At 41.4% G+C, this 23516-nt stretch overlaps 1 protein-coding gene across 3 annotated transcripts in view; it reads left to right on the forward strand.

Moving 5' to 3' along the window:
- The window catches only part of DYM (dymeclin), a 222122-nt gene that overhangs the window by 171123 nt on the left and 27483 nt on the right, over positions 1-23516 (forward strand). For all 3 annotated transcript variants that reach the window (XM_042804566.1, XM_042804565.1, XM_033011164.2), the window contains 2 exons: positions 9370-9552; positions 20147-20260. In XM_042804566.1, coding sequence (XP_042660500.1) covers positions 9370-9552; positions 20147-20260 — 297 coding nt within the window. The remainder of the gene's footprint in view (positions 1-9369; positions 9553-20146; positions 20261-23516) is intronic.

Consider the following 23516-nt stretch of genomic DNA (forward strand, 5'->3'; position numbering starts at 1 on the left):
AAGGTAGACAGGTTCTGTTAATTAAGCCTGTATCATGATGATCTATTTACCTTTGTCTGGTGGAGTTGGGGTTGCATATGGAACTTGTCCTTTCCTGTTCTACCAGTTAAACCAAACAAAATCTTCCCATACCTCTAGGGAATAGTGCCTAGTTTCAAAGAGAAATGGAGAATTCTCCTTTTCCTTTCAACAGCAGGAAAATGTCGTTATTATTTCAGATGCGATTTGAGAAAAATACAGATTCACAGTTTTCACTTAAATTTTCTTAGTATGAACACTGTCGTTTTCTTAGCAGGAGTTGCTTGCTGGGTTTTGTGGGACCTTAGAAAATGATTGAGTTTAGTTCTACCAAATACTAGTTGCATTTTGTTATCACGGTCACATGTGGTTTGGAAATACTGTGTTCTTGCGTGAACAATCTTGGAGCCCCTAGCTGGTGACCATCACGTATTTTGGGCACTGTGGTGGATCCCCTTATGCTAGAGCTTCTCCATCTACTTACACCAACCTCTGAAGCTTGACCTCGAGTAAGCACCTTCCATTTAGTCCTGTTAGTTCCGTTTAGTCCTTAAGTCATTTAATTTTTTCTAAGCTAGTTGGGGTGAAAATCATTCTATTTGATTTGATTTGTCATTTTGCCATCTTAGGAAATTATTGGAGAAGGATACTTGTCAGCCCTTTGTTTTCTGGGGTGGAATTCATCACTTAAATGGGATCTTCCCAAGAATGGAGTTTGGAAAAGCCAGGATGCTGGGATGAAATGCCAAAGAGGAGAACTATCTAAAGGCCTGTTCTCTGTAACTGAACACTTACAGTCATGATGCTGAATCCCAATCTCACAAAAATGCCAAAGTCTTCATCTCTCCTGCACTTAGGTGCCGGTCCATCCTTTTGGGTCCAGAGGGTTGCTCGTTCCATCCTTTAAAAGCAGAGGAGCCCTACTTATAGAATGGGTTAGTAGTCATAGCACCCCTGCCTCCCCAGAGGTGAAACACCTTTAAGTCATATCTCTTTAATAACCAGGCTGTAGGTTTGGCAAGGTAAGTCAACATCTGTCCTTGCCATGGAAGTTTTGCCATTCTGACAGCAGAGATCCTATCTAAAAAGAGAGCATATACTTCACTCTTCATTCAGTGAAGGAGTTACTCTGCTAAAACTGTTTGCCAGTTAACTTCCTGTGCCACTACTAATTTCGCATAGAAATATGCAGTACAAGATTAAATAAACGAAAATACTTCCTAATTGTAAAATCCTCAGTAAACATGTTAAATGGGCACAAGGCTATGAGAATGAGGCATCACCAAGAATCAGTAAAGCACTGAGGAAATTTAGGCCATTGTCTTAGAAATTTTTAATTGATTTTGAAGCCTGACTATGTAGGGAGATAAAGGGTAAGTTAAAGTATTTCAGTGTGAAGTGCTTTAGTATTGGAATTTGGAAGATAGCAAATGCATGGATGGAAGAAGAGATGAAGGTGAAGATGTGACCAAGAGATTGGCTGCAGTTTGGCCGAATAATAAACACAATATGGTGAAGTTGCATGAGAAGTACCATTATATATATGCACCTTCACTTGGATATATACACGTCCTCAGAAAGAGCTTTAGATTTTCTTGATCAGTGGCTGTTGAAGTCAAACCCTGTGGCAAACAGGTTTTCGGAGTATTGAAGCAGTTCGGTTTGCTACTGTGATGGGTGTCGTTTGGTGTGTTTTCCCTTGGAGCAGACTCCTCCTGACTCTTTTCTCTGGGACAGGACATACCACCATGGCATTGCGTGTAGTGTAGCCTTGTCACAGGCTGTCCTGGAAGTTTCCATCATGATATGGGCTGAAAGCATTGTGTTTCTCTTGGGAAACGTTGCTTTACCACATGGGCTAGCTAGACAAAATGGTGAAATATTGCTGAAAATCTGCTCTGTTGGCTTACTCAGTTATTCAGGAAGGCAACAATAGTGAGTGTCAGGATAGTATTTTTATTTAGTAAAGTGTCTGGCAACAAACTTTGCTCCCAGTCTGACAGCTCTACTTTTATTTCTAAGCAGTGATCGGAGATGCCGGGGTTAGTTTTTGAGGTTATATTCACCATAAGCCCTGCAATTTTTCACTCAGTACCTGCTTTCCCACAATTCAACACTACAGCCAAAAGTTATCTGGGTTTGACATAGAACAGCCAAAGAGTATATGCCTGTAAAATAGATGAAGATAAGATTTCTGTCACTGAAGGCTTGGCTTTGAAGTTCATTTGTGCATTAAATGTAAGAGCAGCTTTTTTTGTGCTCTTCCGTCTTTCCCCTCTGCTCTTCTAGTCCTTTGGCAGAGTGAGTTTATTTTGTTGAAGGTTTTATTTTCTGCTGAAAATGCAGGAAATTTAGACAGCTCTCTTGGAAGTGCCCCAAAGCTAATACAAACAAGATACATATGCTCCTCTTAAAGTAACTAAAAATAAAGTAAATTATTTGAAACTATTTAACTGTAGAAATTCCCCTGTAAAGAGGAAAGGGAAGTTTACATCATTATAATTGTGGATGCTGTTAAATTATGTTATCAAGGTGAAATTCCCTGGAGTTCCAGTTTGTCTATTCCATACAAAAGAGTACATCACCCTGGAGTTCATAATAGCTGTGTTACAGCAGGCGTGGAAGAGCTAACTACTGAATGTCCAAAACCAATCGTTTGAAGTATTCTTTAGCGTGTATAAAGCTGACTGAAAAAAACTGTAATGGAAAATGAACTGAAGCTGTCTGTTCATCTATACTTTTTGTGGATGCAACTGATGAATCTGGAATAGTTTACCAAATTTTTTCCTTCTTGTTTCTCCCTGGTAAAAATAAGAATGGCAAGAGCTGTCTGTTTGGGGTTAATTTGGCATTCTTAGTCTTTTTGATACGTGTTAAGTATATGGTGTGTGTATACTTTTGTTTTCCATTGTTGACAAAATTGCCTTTTAAGTCATATCTGCGTCATGAAGGAAGTAGTTGTTTATGATCACAGGTTTTTATGTTTTATATTTGCAAATTATTGGGGAGGGGGAAATCTCACTGAAAATATTACACGTGAAGAATTCTAGTGAGGCGTCGTGGCTAAGGGCTCAGAATGAAGATAAGCCATAATTAAAGTAGCCTGTGCAACCTTCGCTCTCCCTTTCCTCTGGCTGTTCCCTCATCTCTGTGGTAGCCTTCAGCCTCAGACCTGCGGACAGGTGTTCCTCACTGCTGGGATGCAGCGACACAGAGGTGACGCAGCCCTGCCTGGTATGCAGAGTGCCGTACCCGCTGCTTGCTGCACCTTCCTCGGGCTCTTCCTCCCCGCTGCCCGGCTGGGAGAGGAAGGCTGGACCTGCAAAGAGAGGCAGAGGGAGAGAGTGACCTTGAGGGGGCAGTCAGAGCTAGCTGGGAAAGTCGGAGATGGTTTTGTTGCTTTGAATCATGGAGTGGCTAGGAAGGAAACTATTAAAGCATCTCCAGCTAAAGCTCCTTTAAGTAGCTTGTTTACAACTTTTGTGTATTGTATGCGCTCCTCAGTCCGCCAGAGAGGGGCCTGCAGTGTCAGTGGTTGTGAACTAAAGCCACTGAGCTTCAACATAAAGAAACTTGCGCTTTTGAAAATTCAAATGTCAAGGCATCCTATTACTGGCAGCAAGATACCACTTGCTAAAAGCCATACATTGTCATAAACAATAAGTTCAGAATTGTGTTTGGACATGGTTTTTTGTCAGCCTGCATTTCCATCATGTATTTCTTTTGCTATTATAGTTGACATTTCCACTTTATTTCATCAGATTTCTTTGGCTTAAGACTTCACTACAGTGTGCCTTTCCTGTTGTTTCTTTTTTTTTTAACCCTATTTACATTGTGCACTTGTAGGGTATTGCATTACCCATCCCTGCTCGGGTTTTGTTGTTTTAGGCAGATAAGCTTCTTCCTGCTCAGACTGTGCTAACTGTATAACTGCCTTTTTGATAGTATTCGTCATTGTGCCATTTCAACAGGCAGAAACCTCTAGCCATTATTTAGCTGAAAGTATCAGTTGGCTGGAAGATTGCTGTGATGGGAATGCGTAATGAGAAGGGGGGCTTTTTTAGTAGGCAGTAGGGTCCTGGATGTATACATGTATTATTGTATACTGCATAGCATCATTCATATGGATTCCACCATGAATGAAAAGGTGTGCTGTTAGATCTTTGATTTTTAAAAAAGCTGCAAAGTAGATCTGGTTAGGTTTACAATTGTTTGTTGCTTTGGATTGTGGATTACTATATACACAGGTAAAAAGAAAGAAAAAAGAAGAAAAAAAAAAAAAAAAAAACAACATGTTGCATTTAAGTGAATTCTAGCTCACAATAGATAAATATATGATCATGTTATGATATATATCATGTGGACACAATATGAGACTTAAGTTTGTGTGCTAGTGCTTTTTAGAATCATAGAATGGAATCACAGAATGGTTCAGGACCTTCAAAGGCCATCCAGTCCAGCCCCCTGCCACGAGCAGGGACATCTTCAGCTCGATCAGGTTGCTCAGAGCCCCGTCCAACCTGGCCTGGGATGTTCCCAGGGATGGGGCATCCACCACCTCTCTGGGCAACCTGGGCCAGTGTCTCACCACCCTCATCGTCAACAATTTCTTCCTTAAATCTAGTCTATTCTCCGCTCCTTCAGCGTAAAACCATTACCCCTTGTCCTATAGCTACAGGCCCTACTAAAAAGTCCATCCCCATCTTTCTCTAAGCCCCCTTTAAATACTGAAAGGCCTAAAGAAAACTTTAATTTTTTCATTTTTCACCCTGAAATCAAGATTTCAATATTTCCTTAAATTCAGCTGTATTGTCACAGCTGGTAACTGGTGGCTGACAATTGAACGGTTAACCCAGCTCAGATGGCATGGCTGTGATGGGATGGGACAAAGGCAGAGAAAATGGCTTCAACAAGACTAACAGAAATCTTTAAAAGTGTTCCTTTGTCTGAAACTTGATACAGAATTATTTCATCATGAAAGACAGCCTCATGTCCACCCTTGCTTATAAATGTCTCTTCGTAACGTCACAACTGACTGCAATTCTGATTTTCAAATTACTATTATTTTCCATATAAACTAGCATAGGAGGAAAGAAAACAGCAGAATAATATTGTCTTGGTTTATTAGACAGTACAAGTCATGAGAGGTGGGTAAGCAAAGTTAACCTGAATGACGCATGCACATGCCTCCCTTTTTCTCCTGTGAATTGTTAACCTTTAGAGGCTGGAGATTTGCATTCATTCATAATAGAACTTTTTTAACCAGTTCTTTATTATTATAAAAATTAAAACTAATCTAGTGTCAAATTAAATTAAAAGGATGAGCACTCAGGTAGGAGCCAGAAGATGGGTACCATAAATTAAGCATATTTTTGGTGACACTGAGTTCTTGCATCCTCCACTGACAGTGATTCAACTGCTTTATCTTTTGATGGGTAAATACGACTGTATGGAGCCTAACTGTGAGCACATGCCAAGGGTTTGGTGTTTAGGCTCCTTGACTTCTCTGATATTTTACAGGCCATATACTTTTCAGCTGTTTTTACACATCATTGTCTTTACAGCAGTATGTAAGTACTGAATTTTCTGGAAGTCTTTGCCCAGGAGGATGTCATGCTAATTATTAATTATATTGCAGTAAGAAAAGCAACAGTATTGCAGAATGGTCAGAGACGAGAACATACGGCTCTGCCTGGAGTTTGCCTTGGCTTTGCACATTTGTGTGCTCCTTGTTAGTGTTTATCAAATTATTTTTCTCCAGACAATGTTCTCATTCCTGTGCTTGTCGTGTTTTCCTCTGCATCCTCTGGCATTGCTACTTGTTTGTTCCTTTTTCTTTTAACAAGAGAGACCTATATTATGCAGAACTGTACCTGGATCTCCAGTAGCTGTCACTGCCTAGTTTGTTCTTTGTGCAACTAGAACATGACCAAGCCTTAAAAATGAAAAACTTTGCCAAAAAGTACCACATTTAATTCCTATCCTGAGAAGAAACCATGAGGTGATTACCTAGGATTACCCACAAAAATGTTAGTGCTGTGCCTACATTCCCAACCCTTTTGTAGGCATGATTTCCACCTCAAAAAGTTGGTACCAAGCTTTACTTTCCAAGTTTCTTTAAATGATGAGTATAATTATTTCTGTGGGCATAAACGAAAAAAAAAGGAGGGGGAGAGCTGGTACTCATCAGTGTCGACAGGCAGCTGAGCTCTGTTTTGTAAAGGAATACTGTAATAATTTTAAATGTGAATGCCACGTTGAATTTGTCAGTTGTAAGCAATAGGGAAATGGCATTACTTTTAACTCCTCTTTCATTCAAATGTCCTGTTTAATAGATTGAAATTTGTCTATCTGTCCCCCCAAAATCAGTATCTGGCTTTTCTTTCCATATAACTGCTAATTCAGTCAGAAAATTAGTCTTACAGGGTTGCTGTGAAAGATGTGGTAGTCCTTGTCTTGGCAATGCACATTCAGTGTTTCAGCTGTGTTCAGCTGGTCTGAAAGTTAATACGCAGGGTGATAAACTTCTTCTTTTCAACTGTGAAATGTTTTTGTAACCTTCTTTATATCTGTCGTGATGCCATGTCTAGATGCAGACGGGCCGTAGCTTGATACTGGTGATACAGAGCAACAAAAGCACACAGCGTTTTATCAGCTCTTACAGCATTTCTCCATTGTCTCATCCAAATCCTGTTCTTGGCTTTCTGCTTGTTTTTTCCTGTTTTGAAAACTTTTAAGCCTTTACAAATGCTTCAATCACTAATTATAGGAGCATACAGCTCTCCAGATAACATATATGCAATACTGAGAGTCAGTCCCACTTCCATGTCTTCTATATAGGTCATTCTTCTTATAAATTATTTTTTTGATGTAGTCAATTAAGGGTAAAAATCTTCACTGTGGCTCCTGGATTTCTTCATTTGGGTCCCAGATTCCTCACCCGGAACACTGTAGCTGAAAAGCAGATGGCTGGTTCTGTCCATCGGCTTCTAAAAACTTCAAGTGTAATTACTGAGCAGTAACCTCTGGTAACTTCTAATTGTTTGAAGCTGACCCAGTAGGAGAATCTGTTTTTTCTTGAAATAACATGTTTAGAGATGGTTAGCAATGCTTTCTGTTTAAATTAGCTGTATGCTTGGGTTTTAAGGTGAACATATTTTATTAAAAAGCACTTCATTTTTTAAAAGCAACTGTGTGGCTTGTTACCTTTCTGGTAACTGGATAGATCTCACTTGCTCCTGGATCATAATGCTTCTGCAAAAGTACTATATTCTGTATTTTAGGATAGTGTCTCAGCCACTAGGACATCTTGCTGCATCGGGAAGAGAATTATGCTGATGCTCAGAGCTTTTTAAAACCCACCTTAATATCCCATACTCTGAATTAAATCCACGTTGATAGGCACCTATCATTCCACAGAGGAGTTAGCCACATCTGGATTTTTCTTCAGATTCCAGCTGAAGCAATATTTTCAGGTTTTATACAGTATATTGCATTATACATATTTCACAGCATCTAACTGGAATGCTATTTCATGGCATGCTAATTAGGAAACTACAGATGGAGGAATCACCTGTGTTTTCAATGCAAGGATTGTTTCTGTCATAAAAGAATGCAATCCCATTGACAGACTTAAGTAGCTGCAGTGATCAGCTTTGGAAGGGTTTCTGCCAGCTTTGTTAGCTGTACTACAACGGTAATTGTGATGGCTGGGGCAAAGCAAAGAGGAGGAGATTCTCACATTTGGAAAAAAATCTGTAACCTCCACAGTCAGCCAGGCATCACTGCTAATGAATAAAATTTCATTGTAGTGTGTGCACCAAATATTGTTCTTCAAACAAGAATTTCAAAAGACTTTCATCACTTAAATCTCCTTTGTACGTGCAGAAGACAAACTGAATTGGAGTGCTGCTGCGTTTCAGCAGCAGTATGAGGACAGGCATTGCCTTCTCCATGGTCTTCAGCGCCGTGGAAGAGATGGAGGAGCAGGTTAGGGGAATGATGCTGCCTTCTGCAGGGCCATATCAATGCTTGGAGGAAGAAACATATCTTTGCTTTCCATGGGAAGTAGTCAGAGTAAAGTGGTAGCAAGGAATTTTGCTCTTTATATGAGTCTAACCAGGATAATAACAAATTCCCATATTCTCTTCCACCTTGGTAAGATTGTATATCTGACAAGTAGTGATTCCTACAACACTACCTGATAGGAGAAAATAACTTGAGTATGACAGTCTAGCAAAATGCTGTTGCACATACAGCCTCATTAGGAAGGATTTAAGTGCCTTATGATAACTCAGAAAATGACCACTTTGTAGGCAGTCAGCAAAAGGAAGTGCCAGTGGTTTCAGTGTTCATACGAAGCTGAAAAACTCAAGCAGGTTTGGTATGATTCACGTTCTTGCCAGACCTGTAAAGCCTCACAATCCAGTGTTTGATGTGGTGGAGAGACCTAACAATATGAACAAAGTAGATTTGCTTTTTTTACCCTATCCCAAGGGAGGACAGACAGCTCTCCAGTCTGAACAACAGTATCAGGCATATCCTGGTGTGCAGCCCAAGCAGAGAAATCCAGAAGGCTAGCAGGGGTTCGCATGCCACCTTGTTCAGCTTAGAAGATTTGAGTTTCAAAATCACCAGGAATGGTTTGTCTAAGGCATTGTGACAAGGTGAAAAAGCTCTACAAGTTTATCTTGAGCATTAAGGCTTAGTGTACTGCAAAAGGAGATTTCTTTTTTCTTTTATTACAAGTATTCTTTAATGCCCCTCCCATCCTCCCCCTCCCCCCACCCCCCCAAAAAGAAAGTATGAGGACAAAGTCTGGAGAATGGTGGCAGATGTTCAGGGTACAAAGGGTTTTGATCTCGTCAGTTTTCCTTCTCCCGTCTGCTTTTCTCTTTCACCAGCCACTTTTTTTCTGATTTTTTTTTTCTCTCTTTTTCCTAATCCCTCCTCCCCAAGCAGGGGCTCAACAGAAAATGTATTAAATTAAATGTATGCTGTAGTGCTTTTACTTAGCATAGAAAGGGTTGAAAAGACTAAGTTCACTTAACCCTTTGTGAATTTGGCTGATTACAGTATGTTAATGCTTTTTGGCATGAAAAGATGGCTTCTGTTGAGAGAATCAATCTATAAGGCTGAATACTAGTGTGTGAAACACTTCAGTTAAAATTTTGGTTCTTACGGGAGAAAACAGATCTTTTTCCAGATACAGACATGCCAGATTTGCTCACCACTGAGATGTTAACCAGCTAATAGCTCCATTAGTAACAATTACCTGTGCGTTGTCTTTATTACCTGGTATATTTTACAATGGAAAAGGGCATCCTTAACCTTTTATTCCTTTCTTTAAAGGCACAAGACCTGAATGTGATCGAGGAAGTGATCCGAATGATGTTGGAGATCATCAACTCTTGCCTGACAAATTCTCTTCATCACAACCCAAACCTGGTGTACGCACTGCTTTACAAGCGGGATCTGTTTGAGCAGTTTCGAACTCACCCTTCCTTCCAGGACATAATGCAAAATATAGATCTGGTGAGTGATACATTATTTAAAGGATGCTTACACATTGTTATTTGATCGCTTTATCCTTTTGAGAGGTGGAAAATATTCATCATCTCTATCCGTTTGTTTTAGAAAGTATTAAAATGTCGAGTTTCTCAACATTTCTGGGCCTCCACTGTGACCTCTTCCGGGCAACATCTTTAACCCAGCAGAGCCAGAAGGGTTTGTGATGTTTCTGGTAAGGAATGCCCGAGAAGTGACACATCTTTCACTCCCCTAAGGAAGGACAATGTCAGCTTCTCTTAACTGCCCCTTATTAGAAACCTGTCTTTCAGGGGAGAAAAAGCAGACTTTCATCATCAACCAATCTTTTTCTTTTCTCTTATTCCCATCGCCTGCCTATTAATGATTACAGAGAATTTTTTTTAAATAGCTAAGAGCAAGCAGTCATTCAGCTGCTTTCCTTGGGCTGTTTCTGAATGTGTGTTGCTTTCACCTGCAAAGTGTCTCTCCACAGCAATCCCATTGGGTAAGTAAACGTTTCAGAAGAAAACAAAAGGAAGTAGCTGTGGATCAGAAGCTGTAACTGATGTGGTTCTCCGTGGAGTATGACTTTGGAAAACAAGTTAGTTAATTAATTACTGCTGCATCTGATAGTGACTTTCATGTATCAAGAACCTGAGTAATGATTTCTGCTAGAAAATAACGGATTTTAAGTGCAAGAAATATTTCTCTGTCCTGTAGTCAGTATTTGCAGAGCTGAGCAATGCTTGAAGTCATGCTATGACTACTGGATGCAAAATACTGGAAGGGGAGGCTGAACAGGATGCTAAATTTCTTGCTGCGATTAAGAGCGCATTTATTTGGTGTGAGTAAAAATATGCTGAGGTTCTGGTTTGATCTGCTTTTATTTTAAAATATTACAGAAGATTGACAGATTTCTGATGATCCGTAAAGGAAAGCAATTCTAAATGTTGAACTGAAATCCTGCTTTGTACCTATCCCTTCCTCTTCTGTTCTCACTTCATATTTTCTGGTCATGCAAGAACTTGGAGAGCAGAGAATTCACAGCTCAAAACTCTCTGAACTTTTGGCAGCTGCAGACTACAGCCAGCATGATGCTGCCTGGATTATTAGGACAAGATGTCTTCAAGTTGTGTAAAGAGAGGATATGATGCAGTGAAGATAACAGTTGTCTTCATTCCTGAGATAGGGACCTTCTCTGGTTACTTGTCCAGATCCTTCTGAACGACAGCCCCATGCCTCCCACAGATAGCAGCATGTCCTTTCCTTTGTAACACTTAAATGTAGGTTTTCCTCAACATTTTAAACAAATCCTCCCCAAAACTATTTAATATTGGGTTACAGCATAATGCCAGTTACATTCAGAAACTATTTAAAGCTTTCCAAGGGAGCATGTTGAATTTTTAAATAGCTCCTTTGTTAGAGAAGCAAAGATGTCAAAAAAAGATTTTTTTTTTTTTTTTTTAAATGTACCTGTCACCAGCTGGCAAGTGGTGAGAGCTGTCAGGCTTGCAGATCTGAATAAAAGATTAGATTCAGCTAACTCCTCTTCTACTCTGCCACATCCTCCACTTCATACATGGTATTGACAGTGCTACCATCCCAGATGGAACCAGTCTTTGTCTTGTTCACTACAGCAGAATGTTTTCACTGGTCTTCCTATCCCTTTAAAAAGTGGCAAATCATGTTAGTTTCACTATACACGTCAGGGGAGCTTGTTTGGGACCCATGTGGGCAGTATCTGAGAAGAACCAAAATGAGTTCCTGGCTCCCAGCCTTTGCTCAGGGTTTTCTCTACATTGATGGAGGTGGGAGCTCCATCGTCATGGCCACGCAGGATGATGATCTGAAATGTAGGTATGCTCCAAAAGGAGGCAGAAAATAGTGGAGGAAAAAATCTTTAAATATTTGGCTCCATAAATTCCTAAACTGTATGTTGCTGGAAGCTGGGAGGTTATGTTCATGGGGAGGATCTCCCTCTTCTTTACCTGCTCTTCTATTCTTAGCTAAGCATCCACCCCAGCCTGCTCTCAGAGACATAAGAGTGAGTTGGCCAGGCTTTTCCTGTGGCCAGGGCTGGTTATTCTGGGGAGGATGGGTCCAGCAACTTCCTATGTATCAAGGAACACTGCTGCGTTTCAGGCTGCTCTGTTCAGTGTAATTTGGTGACCCAAAGCATATAAATCATAGGTGTTAGTGGTAAGTGTTGCAGCATTTGGTAATGGAACAGTAGGGAAGTTACCTTTCTGAAGTCCCCAGAACACATCTGCAGGGGCTGTACTGCATCCTGACTCCTTCCATTGGTACTTTTTCTGGTCATTGCGTAGCAAAGTACATTTGGATTACCTCCACCCATGCTACAGTGGAAGCAAGAGTGCAATGTCCATATTCAGGTGCCACTAGAGATCCACATGAGCACAACAGGCGTGTTATGCTCTCCTAGGTCACTCTGACATCCCACTGTGCTTCAGCAAAATCCACCTGATGTTGGATATAAGATTCTCTGATCCTAAACTGTAGTCCAGATTTGTATTTCATACAGAAATACTAACAGACAGCATGGTAATGTTCTATATTGAAGAAATCTGACCAAAATGCAAAGTATATGCAAACTGTAATGAGTTTTGGACACCAGAATAGTTGCCAGGTTGCCTTGTCAAGAATGTATAAAATGGATATGTCATATCTTGACTTCAATACTTAATGTTTTTACTCTGCTGCACATAATGTTCTCATAAACCTAATAGGAAGCACAGGACAGGTGAAAATGATAAAAACTGGCTGCAAAATTAGTTGGAAAATGTACTGAGAAGGTAGTAATGAGTATTTGATGGTGCAGATAGAAAGAGGCATCTGTTGCAGTCCTGTGTGGGTATGCAAAGAGAGAATAGCACAGAGGTGTCCTCTAAGCCTGCTCATGCTAGCAACATCTTAGCTGGATTACTCTGAGTCTAGAATCATAGAAGCATTTAGGTTGGAAAGGACTTCTAAGATACTGAGTCCAGTCATTAACCCAGCACTGCCAAGTCCACCACTAAACCATGTCTCCAAGCACCACATCTACACACCTTTTAAGCACCTCCAGGGCTGGTGTCTCCATCACTTCCCTGGGCAGCCTGTTCCAGCGCTTGACAAACCTTTCAACAGAGAAATATTTCCTAATACCCAACCTAAACCTCCCCTGGCTCAACTTGAGGCTGTTTCCCCTTGTCCTATCCCCTGTCACCAGGGAGAAGAGACCGACCCCCTTGGCTCCAGCCTCCTTTCAGGCAGTTGTAGAGAGCCATCAGGTCTCCCCTCAGCCGCCTCCTCTCCAGGCTGAATCCCCCCAGGTCCCTCAGCCGCTCGTGACAGAACTTGTGCTCCAGACCCCTCACCAGCTCCGTTGCCCTTCTCCGGACACGCTCCAGCACCTCAGTGTCTGTCTTGTGGCGAGGGGCCCAAAGCTGAACCCAGTATTGGAGCTGCGGCCTCCCCGGTGCCGAGTACAGGGGCACGATCCCTGCCCCAGGCCTGCTGGCCACACTACTGCTGACACCAGCCAGGGTGCCACTGGCCGCCTTGGCCACCTGGGCACGCTGCCCGCTCACACTCAGCCGGCACCATGGAAGAAATTCTAGGGAGAAATAAGAGCTTTAGAAAACAGGACTTCTAAGGACAAATAGCACAGGTGCTGATTAGCCGAAGGAAGGTTAAAGGTGTTGTAATATTTTTCAAATAAAACGCTGCTGTGAAGGGAAAGGGAATAAACTTTTTCACATACTTGTGGATTCACAGGTCATAAGGAAAGACTTTCTAATGTTAATAATAACAAAGCACTGTGGTAGGTTTCCAGGGACTTCAGCATTGGAGACCTCTGGATAGCAGACGTTTGGCAGGACGACACAGGGGCAGAGGACAGAGCAAAACATGCCTGTAGGCGCACATGAACATGGGGATGGCTCTGCAGCTCCACCAGCTGCTCACACCAGATTGCCAATCACCCAGGTTAACTGTGGTACAGACTTGGTCACAGTAATTATGGACCTTCCCTCAGGATTTGGACCATTCAGGTTATGCTGGAGATAACATGTAACCTCTGTGTGCTTCAGCATTGAGGCAAAAGCAGGCGAATGTTTAAGGGTCATCAGTGTATAGAACACGTTTTTATTGAAAACTACTTATTTGCCTCTGGGTTTTTGTAAATAAGCTAAAAATCACCATTGCCAGCTGATTGGAAACATATGGCAACAGTTAATGCTGTACAGAAGAAACTGAAATCAAAATACCTTCTGTTTCCTATTAATTTACTTTTCATTTTAGAAAGCCATCCTAATAGGATATTGTGCATCTTGTTTAACTAAATGGGATATTCTTCCTCTGGATGCTGAACAAAGAGGAATGCTATGGTTCCTGTTCTGGCCTCCTGCAGAAATGTTTCAGCTGTGAACTATTGATACGTCTCCATTCCAGAGGTGGTCTATAATTTGGTCAGCAACTTCAGATGTGTCAGGAATTTGGTGGAGACTCTATGCCACTAATTCCTAAAGATGAGTTTGGTTCATGACCATTATGAGAACTCATTGGCTTTCACTGCTTTCATATTTCCTGTGAGCTAGTGATAGATACCGTGTGGTTGAACAGGCTTAACTAGGAGCTGCTAGAATTTAGTTTGCAAAATAGTCTGATAGAAATCAGAAGGTCGGGAGCAATGGTTTAGTGATGCAAAGGATTCAATTGATGCAATTTCCTACTAGGAATTTAATTCTCCAAAGGCATTTCCCTGCTAGATTTTAAAATCAGTTGAGTTGGCTTGGCTCTGTCATAGCAACTCCTATTTTAAGGCATGCAGGACTTGCAGGGGACATGAGAACTAACCTTTCATGGTTTTCCTTAAAATGCCCATGGAAAAGCCTTGATCCTGCCGATTACTAGAGCCTGGCTAAATACTTGAAGTAATTTTTTTTGGTCCTCCCCACTCCTACCCACTTTCTTTTCTAGGAGTGGGGAGATGAGAAGAGCAGAGTACTTTGAAATGTTCATGTGTCTTTGAACATGCTCCTAGTTTCAAGGTGAATCTGAAAAAACTTCAGTACTTCAAGTTTGCTGATAAACCTTTTGTGTTTCTCCTGCTATTGAATCACCTGAAACCATTTCATCCCTTTTTAAATCAGTGAGGGTTGGCTTTGCCTTGCTTTTTCTCCAGGACAGAGTGTATGACTATCAGCTACTGAACACAGCTGTGATTTATGTTTTCCTAAGGAAGCTTCTTAGTTGAAGTGCTAATCCTATGGCACTTTATGACAAGAGGTTTGTTTTCTCCTTTTCTTCTACTTTCAGTGTGCTGTCAATACAGCGTGTTACTCTCCCAGTGGTGAATATGACTGGAAATGTAAAACAGCCAGTGTCAAAATGTGTGTTTCTCTTTTCATCACTTTCCAAAGGAAAACAAAAAAAAAAAATGACAAAAAAGGAATCAGAATTTTTTCATTTGGTGCCAAGTTACTTTTTTGCAGAGTTAACCTTGACAGTTGCGGGCAGAGGAGGCAGCAGCAAATCACGCTGTTATTTTTAACTGGAGGAGAAAGCAAAGAGCTGTAGTGTTAGTTAGGCAGCAGCACTGCCTGGGAATGGGCTGGGGCATCACAGCAATTCAGCATCCTCTGAAAGAACCCAAGTGGAGAAAACCTCTTGTCCTTGATAGCTCTACTGCTTGATGCTTGCTATAGCAAATAGAAATATTTCTTTACTTCAGCCTTTCAGCCCTATGAAAACAATAGATGGATGAAATAATAGACATTGTGGTTATTCCTTCATATCTTAAAAAAAAAAACTCCAGAACCTGAAATGTCTCTTTTAAATCTTGATAGCTTTCTTGTAGCGCTTTTAATCTCTGGACATATTTTATAAATTTATTATTTAGAAAACAAAAGGACTAAAGATGAGTCTCTCAAGGAAAATTGTCCTCTTAAATGGAAAAGCTTTATGAAAACCAATTTTGGAAATCACTATAGAAAACAGGTTTTGTTTAGAGATCTTGATTATATTAATGGTATTTTAATGCAAAGCCTGGAAATCCCTGAGGTGATGGCAACCAAGCCATGTTGAAGCATGCCCATCACACCATGCAGCTGGGGAGCTTGCATGACCAGAATTAGGCTCTCAGCAGAGGGCAAGGTGCTGTAGATACACTGTTTTATCTGGCCACTGATAAAATATTCCTGAGGAGTTGTCTGATCCAGGATTAGACGTGCCTTTTAATCTCTGTTAACATGGTAAAGCCAGATTGGAGAGAGAGCGTTTTAAAATGGGTTATGTTCCTTGCATGGAGGGGCCCTTTCAGCACATGGCATGATTTGGATACAAGTAATTCACAGCGACTCATTAAGTTTCTTGTTACTCTTCTTCTTAAGCAGTCTTTGCAGTTTTTTACTGTTTTCTTAGTTTCATGGTTTGAGCTCAGAGGGCAACAGAGCACCACCCAGCTGCTCACTTCCCCTTTCCCTCCTATCACTGAGAAGGGGAAAATAAGCCAGACATGAGATTTGAGATAGGACAGGGAGGGGCAAATCACCCATTATAGTCACGGGCAAAAGGCAGACTCATTAGGGAAAGAAAAAAAATAACATGGATTTATTACAGACACTAAAACCAACAGCACTTAACAGAGTAGGACAGTGAGAAGCATTGCCACATCTTGAGAACACCTTCCCCCCACCCCTCCCTTCTTCCCGGGCTCAGCTCTGCTCCCGATATCTCTACCTCCTCCCCCAGCGGTGCAGGGGCAGGGAATGGGGGGTGCAGTCAGTGCTGCCACTTCTTCCATCTTTGGTGGGGGGAGCTTCTGGAACTTCTTCCCCCTGCTGAAGCATGGTCCCCCTCTCACAGGAGACAGTCCTCCACAAACTTTCTCTGACATGAGTTCCTCCCACGGGCTGCAGCCCTTCCCGAGCTGCTCTAGCCTGGGACACCACTGCACGCTGCAATCCTCCCAGCATTGAATTACAACAGTGGGGGCTGCTTCTTCCCACAGGGTCCCAGCCTCCTTTGGGCATAGTCACCTTAGTTTCCCATATGAGGCCCCTCACAGGCCATAAATCAGCGTCTGCTCCACCGTAGATCTCCATGGGTGGCAGAGGGGGCTGCCCTGCCGTCTCCCCACAGGATACAGGGGGGTCTCTGCTCTGGCACACCTCCCCCCTCCTTTCTTCCTCCGTTCCCCCACTGACCTTGGTGTTCATGCAGCTGCAGCAACTCCTCCTCACCAGTCCCACTGCTCCTCACCACGTCCCTTCTTAAATACATTAGTGCAGAGGCGCAGCTGATTGGCTCAGCCTTGGTGCAGAGGTGGGACCAACTTGGAGCCAAGAGAGCGTCAAGAAGCTTCTGACAGGGGGCCACCACTGTAGCCCCCTCCCCCACTACCAAAAAAACTCCACCACTCATTCAAACCCAGGACACTTAGACCAGTTGCCCAAATAACTAATGAGAAAAATAATGTTCAGAATGTCAGAAAATGGATGCCACCGCAGCCTTGTTCTTTTGTCCTGAGATCTGCTTTTTTCTATACTTTACAGTAGTACGCTCAACACTGGGTTTTAAAGCATGTGCTAAAACTTGAAACTTGTTTAATATTATCCACCCAGTTTGCTTTATCTGGTTCATTTTTAAGTGGACAAGGAGTTGAAATCTTGATTTTCATTCTTATTTTAAATGCGGCTCTGTTACATAGGTGTGGAATATAACTAAAACTCTTTCAAAGAAAAAGGCCAGTCTTCCTTAATACTACGTTAAGCTTTTATATTTTTATATATGTGCAGATGAGTAGGTAAACTGTTAGACCCTCTGCTACAGAGGAGATGGGAGCTTGGGCAGTAGGGCTGTAATGCTGGTTGCTTTTTGGTTTTATTACTGATCAAATGGTAATAAGCAAATGCCTCTTTTAGTATCTCCTCTGTATAACTCATGGAGTTTGGGGGGGTTTTTTGTGTTTTTTTTTTTTCTTTTTATTTCTTTGGGGGGTACTCATTGGGTACCTGCATATCTCACTGGGGCACTGTGCCATCAGGATTGGAAAGAAAATTTCTCCAATTCCCTATTATCTGAAGTAGTAGGGCAAATAATCCTTAGACATAAGTATTATTATTAAAGTAGATATTTTTAATTTCAGTCATCAACTGCATGCCAGAATTAGCCATTCAAAGTTCTGTGAAATACTGACATAGCCTGAAAATAATGGAAGCCTATCTCAGTTTTGTTCTTTGTGAAATATAACTCAACCAAGATTAGTACCTTTACCACAAAAACATAGAAATCTTTTGAAAATGTGAAGATTGGAGGGTTTGACTTTCCAAAATAGGAAACGCCAGAATTCAGGTAGTATCTCTGAGCTTCATTCAGTTTTTTATACATATGTATTATAATAGTATTTTATCCTTTTGATTAAAAGACTAATATTAAATTTTGCTTTTGTTGTGGTTTAGCAGAACTTGAGCTAACAAGGCAGCACTAGTGGGATGGATTCACTGCATGAGCTTGCCCTGGGCAAGGGTAGGTTTCACCAGTGATTACTGACATCAGAGGAGTGTTGAAATGCAGGAAGATGTTTTTTTCTTTCGCAGTTTGTGGGCAACTTTCTCGTACTTCTGTGAGCTGTGTATCTTCTACCAGCAATTTGTCCCAGACTCTATGCCAAAACCATGTCCGCCTTACTCCAAGGTCCTCATGCTCTTTGCACAAGCTGTTTCTTGCCATTTTCCTCTCTAATTTCTGGTTCCTCCCTCCAGCTCCTTTGCTTATGAACTCGGCACATCTTCCTACTCCTTTTTTTTTTTTTCAAGGCTCAGAGATCACAGTGCTACACCAGGTCCTTATCTGAAGAATGTAAAACTTACCTGCAGCATCTGCCAGAGGCAGTGAAATTCTCCCATCTATTCAAGTATGGAGATAATTGTAAGGACAATACAGAAAGTTAAACCTGAATTTTCTCTTGATTGATTCCCATATTTACATTGTTTGAAACAAAACGGAACAAAAAAAAAAGGGGGGGGGGAGGGAACTAAAAAAACACCACCAAAACCTCACAACAACCCCAAAAAGCAACTTCCAGCAAGTGTAATTCTATCTCTATCTCACTTGCTTGGTGCTTCAGCTTCTAGAGAAAATTGCTCTGTGATCCAACAAATCTACCTGCTCAAAACAAGGGCTAGAGTTTTGGGGATCACAAGAGAGGAACAACAAATTTGAATCTCACAGTAATCAAGCCATCAGATGTCTTTGTTTTATTAACAGCAGCTGAGCTGGGAGGCATAATTAGGGTAATAGTTTCTGGCTCCAGCTGTGTCTCACTACAGAACAAAGAGAACTGAGCAGAGATTTTGTAGTATAATACACTTTCTCCCCCCTTCTATTTGGGAGAATTACCTAAGATGACTCGATGTGCTGTGATTCAGATACAAGTGGACATTAGTACTTGTTAGAGCAGAGCGTGTCTGAAGCCTACGAGATGTTGAGGAGCCTACCAGCAGCACGTGCAGTGAGCAAAAGCTCTGCGTGGCTCCAGCCAGGGATAGCTGGATGCTCACATGTTCATGGGCTTTACCAAGTGGCTCTAACTGTCTTGTGGTACTTTCAAAGGACTCTAAGTAAGTGTGGAAATTTTGCCCCTTACCCTTTTCGTGTTGTTCGGAGTTTCGGATCCCCTCCGTGACTGATGAGTTCCTCTGGGATGAGAGATGGGGTTTGCAAAGTATGCTCTTTTTGGATGAAAGGAGCTATAGAAATGGAGGTTTTCTGATGTCCCACATGGAGAACTGCCGGTAGGATGTCTGCTTCTGGTGTGACCTACTGAGCTTGGAGAGGGATAAAAGTTAAAGCCTGACCTAACTGTGTTCTAGCTAACAAGGACCAGCTGGGTCACAGAAAAGGGGGTGGGGAAGGAAATATGGTGAAAATCAGCTTGGCCTCACCAGGGAGATGTGTGGAAGATGAGAGCATTGATGGAGAACATACAGGTCCTTGGGTCTGGAATCGGTGATAGGGAAGGTACATGGGGTACTTCGGGTGGTTAATGTGAGGAGAAGAGGAGCTTTGTGGGCTTTCGGGTTTTTTCAATTCCAATTGCTGTGGCTTTGAATGCTACAAAGCCACCAGGAGGTCCTGTAGGCTCTTGTAGTTGGATTGAGATGTTTAATAGTTGTCTTAAAGCATTCTGTGCAGGAGTCATTGAAAGTATAAGGATTCTTGAAAACGAAAGTGAATTTCTAGCTCAAACTGTAAAAAGTACACTAGATAACCTCAAAAATCCTGATGTGCAGAAGTACGGACAGAAATAGAAGCATATGTCAGTGCACAGTACTTGAAAAAGTAAATTTATTAATTCAGCTGTGTGTGTTAAATTGTAGTCATCTATCCATTAAAAGTGACTGCAGGAGAACATTGGTAATTGTGCTAATTTGACATTAACAGAGTCTCCCTGGTTGCGACGCAAGCAATAACGTGATTATTCTGTAAGAAGTATAGATACATTGATCCAGGGAAAGAAGATGACAGCTTCATGTGTAAATTAATACAAAGTTCTCTTATTTTCTGTTTATTTATGTGCTCTGATTTTTCATTCCAGGTGATCAGCTTTTTCAGCTCCCGATTAGAGCCAGCTGGAGCTGAGCTGTCAGTGGAGCGAGTTCTGGAAATCATCAAGCAAGGAGCTGTTGCTTTGCCCAAAGACAGGCTAAGAGTAAGTGCTCAAGACTTCATCAATTAAAGTGTACTGTTCCAATCAATTACATACATGCCCTTTATATCTGTAACATCAAAACATCATTTCTCCTATCAATAGTGACTGATAAGGGATTACATTGTGGATTGCCATATGTGTGTGTTTTAATTTAAATTCCTAATTTGTGCTAAATGTTTGGTTGAGTTTTCTTGATTAGTTATTAAATTAAAGCATGTGGAGGAATTAACATTTGCTGAGCCTAAGTTTTTCTTCATTGTATCTCAAAGATGCAGTCTCACGTCTCCATTGTTTAGTTAAGCTGTAACCAAACTTTGATCATTCCTTTTTTCTGTGAGCTTACTCTTCTTGCTCTAGTGTTCTGTACCTCCATATGGGTCTATGTAAGATGCTACAAAGAGAACTTTCTGGGGCGTTAGTTGAGAATTGATTAAGCTAGTGAAAATCAGTTCAGGACCTGTAAGTCTGGCCAATATGATGACAAACTTTCTGTATAATCCTGAGCAGACCCCTCCATTCCCTTCTGAGAATCTCTCAAATCTCATGAGGGATTTACCAACTTAACAGATTTTGTGAAGCTAAAATTAATTAATGGCTGTGTGACATTTAAATATTGCAATAATGAAATCTCTGTAAGCAGGCGACTAAGTAAATGGGAGGTATGTGTGTTTTTTAAAGACACGATTAATCCAGCTTCTCCATTATACCAGGTGTATTTTAAATACTGTCTGCTTTCTGCTGAACCATTTTTGTTCCTACTCCATGATAAGAGAACAAGAGTGTCTTCTCAAGACTCATTTCTTTTGGGGTAACTTTAGGAAAATATCATCTGATAAGGCACACAATACACCCGGCCATTGGCGACGGCTGGTAGTTTATTTATACCCTGATAATCTTAAAACCCCAGTGGGAGTTGTCTAACTGTCTGCATATACTAATGTCTTTCCTGCAGTTCCCAGTGTCCCTGAGATGGCACATATTTAGTCACTCAGACTGAATTACTTCAGGAGAGATTGGTCTAGAGCCTGAGTCCTGAGCTGCAGTACAGGAATAGCCGAAGTAACACCAGAGGAGTTCTTGGATCCAAATCCAGCCCTTTGGGTTGTGTCCTTGCTACACTGTGATGCTGTGAATGCAGAGAAACACTGGACCTTTCACTTTTGCTATGACAACTTATTCTTACATACAGATAATTAAAAGCTCTTATGTTAAGAGGCTACAGCAATTCCTTCTTGACATAGAGCCATCACTGAATGTATTTCCTGCTTACAAAAAAATGAAGGTTTTATCAGTTACTTACTGTGCCAGATGACCTATGTGTTGGGCCACAACTTAAATGTTGTCTCTGGCGTGACATCCCGTCAAGTTTACATTTTCTGCATTAGTGATATACAGCATTCAAAATGACATGTTTATATTTCCACTGAAATCAAAAGATCAGAATTTTTTGTCCAGTGCCAAGATCTGTAAGTCCTCACCAAGCAGTTGAGTACTTCCAGTTTTAAGGATGCTTATAGTGTGACTTAGCACTTACCTTTCCCCTGAAGGACTTGAGTTTGGGGCAGGGTTACCAAGTGAACACAGTCAATCTGGCACATAATTCTTCCACACTGTCCACTTTCACCTACTGAATTTTATCATTTTTTCAAAATCCTTTTGCTGAGCAACAGTTGGGCTAGAGCAGTTTAATCCCGCATGGAAAAAAGTTGAGGACACTGACCTTGGTATCTGTAATGTTATGCATTAATTTGTAAATGCACGTAACATCATTATGTAACAGTGATGATGAGCACCGTGCAGTTCCCTCCTGTAGAAATGACCTTGTGAGTCTTCATGCCTTCTGTCCTTGTGCCTCGCTCCTCGGGGTCTCGCAGTTCCTCCGGCCTTCCCACTTGGGTCTCTGAGGTTTTCAGGGGAAGCTATTCTAAAGCTTGACAAAATCATACTAAGATCAGACTAAAGATACAGTTATGCAACAACTCCGGCAACTCTGAGGTATTTCTGCAGCTAAATAAAGCAGAAAGCTTTAATCCACGTCTTTAATGACACTCTCTGGGCATGTCTGGATGGGTGGGAGCAGCCCTACCCACAGTCGCTTTGCCTGCACAATAGGCTCCACGGCTGTTCACATCACTGTGCTCACATCTGAAAGCTGGAAGCTGTCTGGCTGTGTAGACCAACTAATATTACCTGCTAAAAGGAGAGTTTTCTAACACAGGCTGGTTTGGGCACAGCGAGTTGAGAGTCGTGGCCTCTGGACGGGAATTGGCTTGTGCCTGGCCAGCTGGGACAATGTGTGGAGGATTTAAGAGGCTGTTACATCTGGGTTGACATGACCTACCTGTAATTACAGCGTGCAAAGCTGTGGAGTTTAATCCTGTGAATATATAGATCAGCATTGCAGTTAATTGCTAATTAATTTTCATGCCGTCTTTGCCTTTTGCCATAACATACTGAAATGCTCTAAAGTACAAGAGACCCTGCAGAGACGTTACTCCTACCTCCTAGAAATTACCATCTTCAGCTGAAGCATTCTGGGGGAGGCAGTTGAAACACCAAGAGATTTTGGTGTAGAAAAATGAACACTGAAGCAGCATTTTCACTCACTTGCTTCCCTGCAGCTCAGACAATGGTGGGTTTTTTCTTATACATAAGTACCTACTGTATGCACAGATAAATATAGTGAATGTTTTTGAGTTGCTTGTCGTGGCCTTTGTCGAGGAAATGAGCATTCGAGAGGCGTTACATGTATTCAGATCTCAAGTCTGTTGCTTAGACCATAGCTCAAACACAAATAAACGTCAACTAAAAATAAGAGCACTTAGAGCCACGATCCTGATCTGCATAATGAAGCTTATCAGTTTTGTAGCACACCCTGATACTCCTGTTCCCTTTCACTGTGGGAAGCAACATGGGATGCAACATGAGCATGTGCGTTAGCAGTAGGTCATATGTATATCTATCTATAGATAGATAGATGATAGATATTGGTGTACGTGTGTGTGTTAGGAAAGGTGTCCTGCATTTTCTTAGCAAATAATTATTGGGAAATGGGAGACCTAATTCATATTTTCCTTCCAGTCCTGCAGCAATGACTGGAGACAAACAATATAATTAACATTATTTTAAGCATATGCATTTAGCCATGTACTGTGGAAGGCAGGGAAAGTCCAAGCTGAGTAATTAACCTTTTAGAAGACTTCTGCATAAACAGAGAGATAAAGGGCAGGTGCTGAAATCAAGAGCTGGTTATTTC

The sequence above is a fragment of the Tyto alba genome, unplaced genomic scaffold (assembly GCF_018691265.1).
Source record: "Tyto alba isolate M040663 unplaced genomic scaffold, T.alba_DEE_v4.0 Super-Scaffold_42, whole genome shotgun sequence".
NCBI lineage: Eukaryota > Metazoa > Chordata > Aves > Strigiformes > Tytonidae > Tyto > Tyto alba.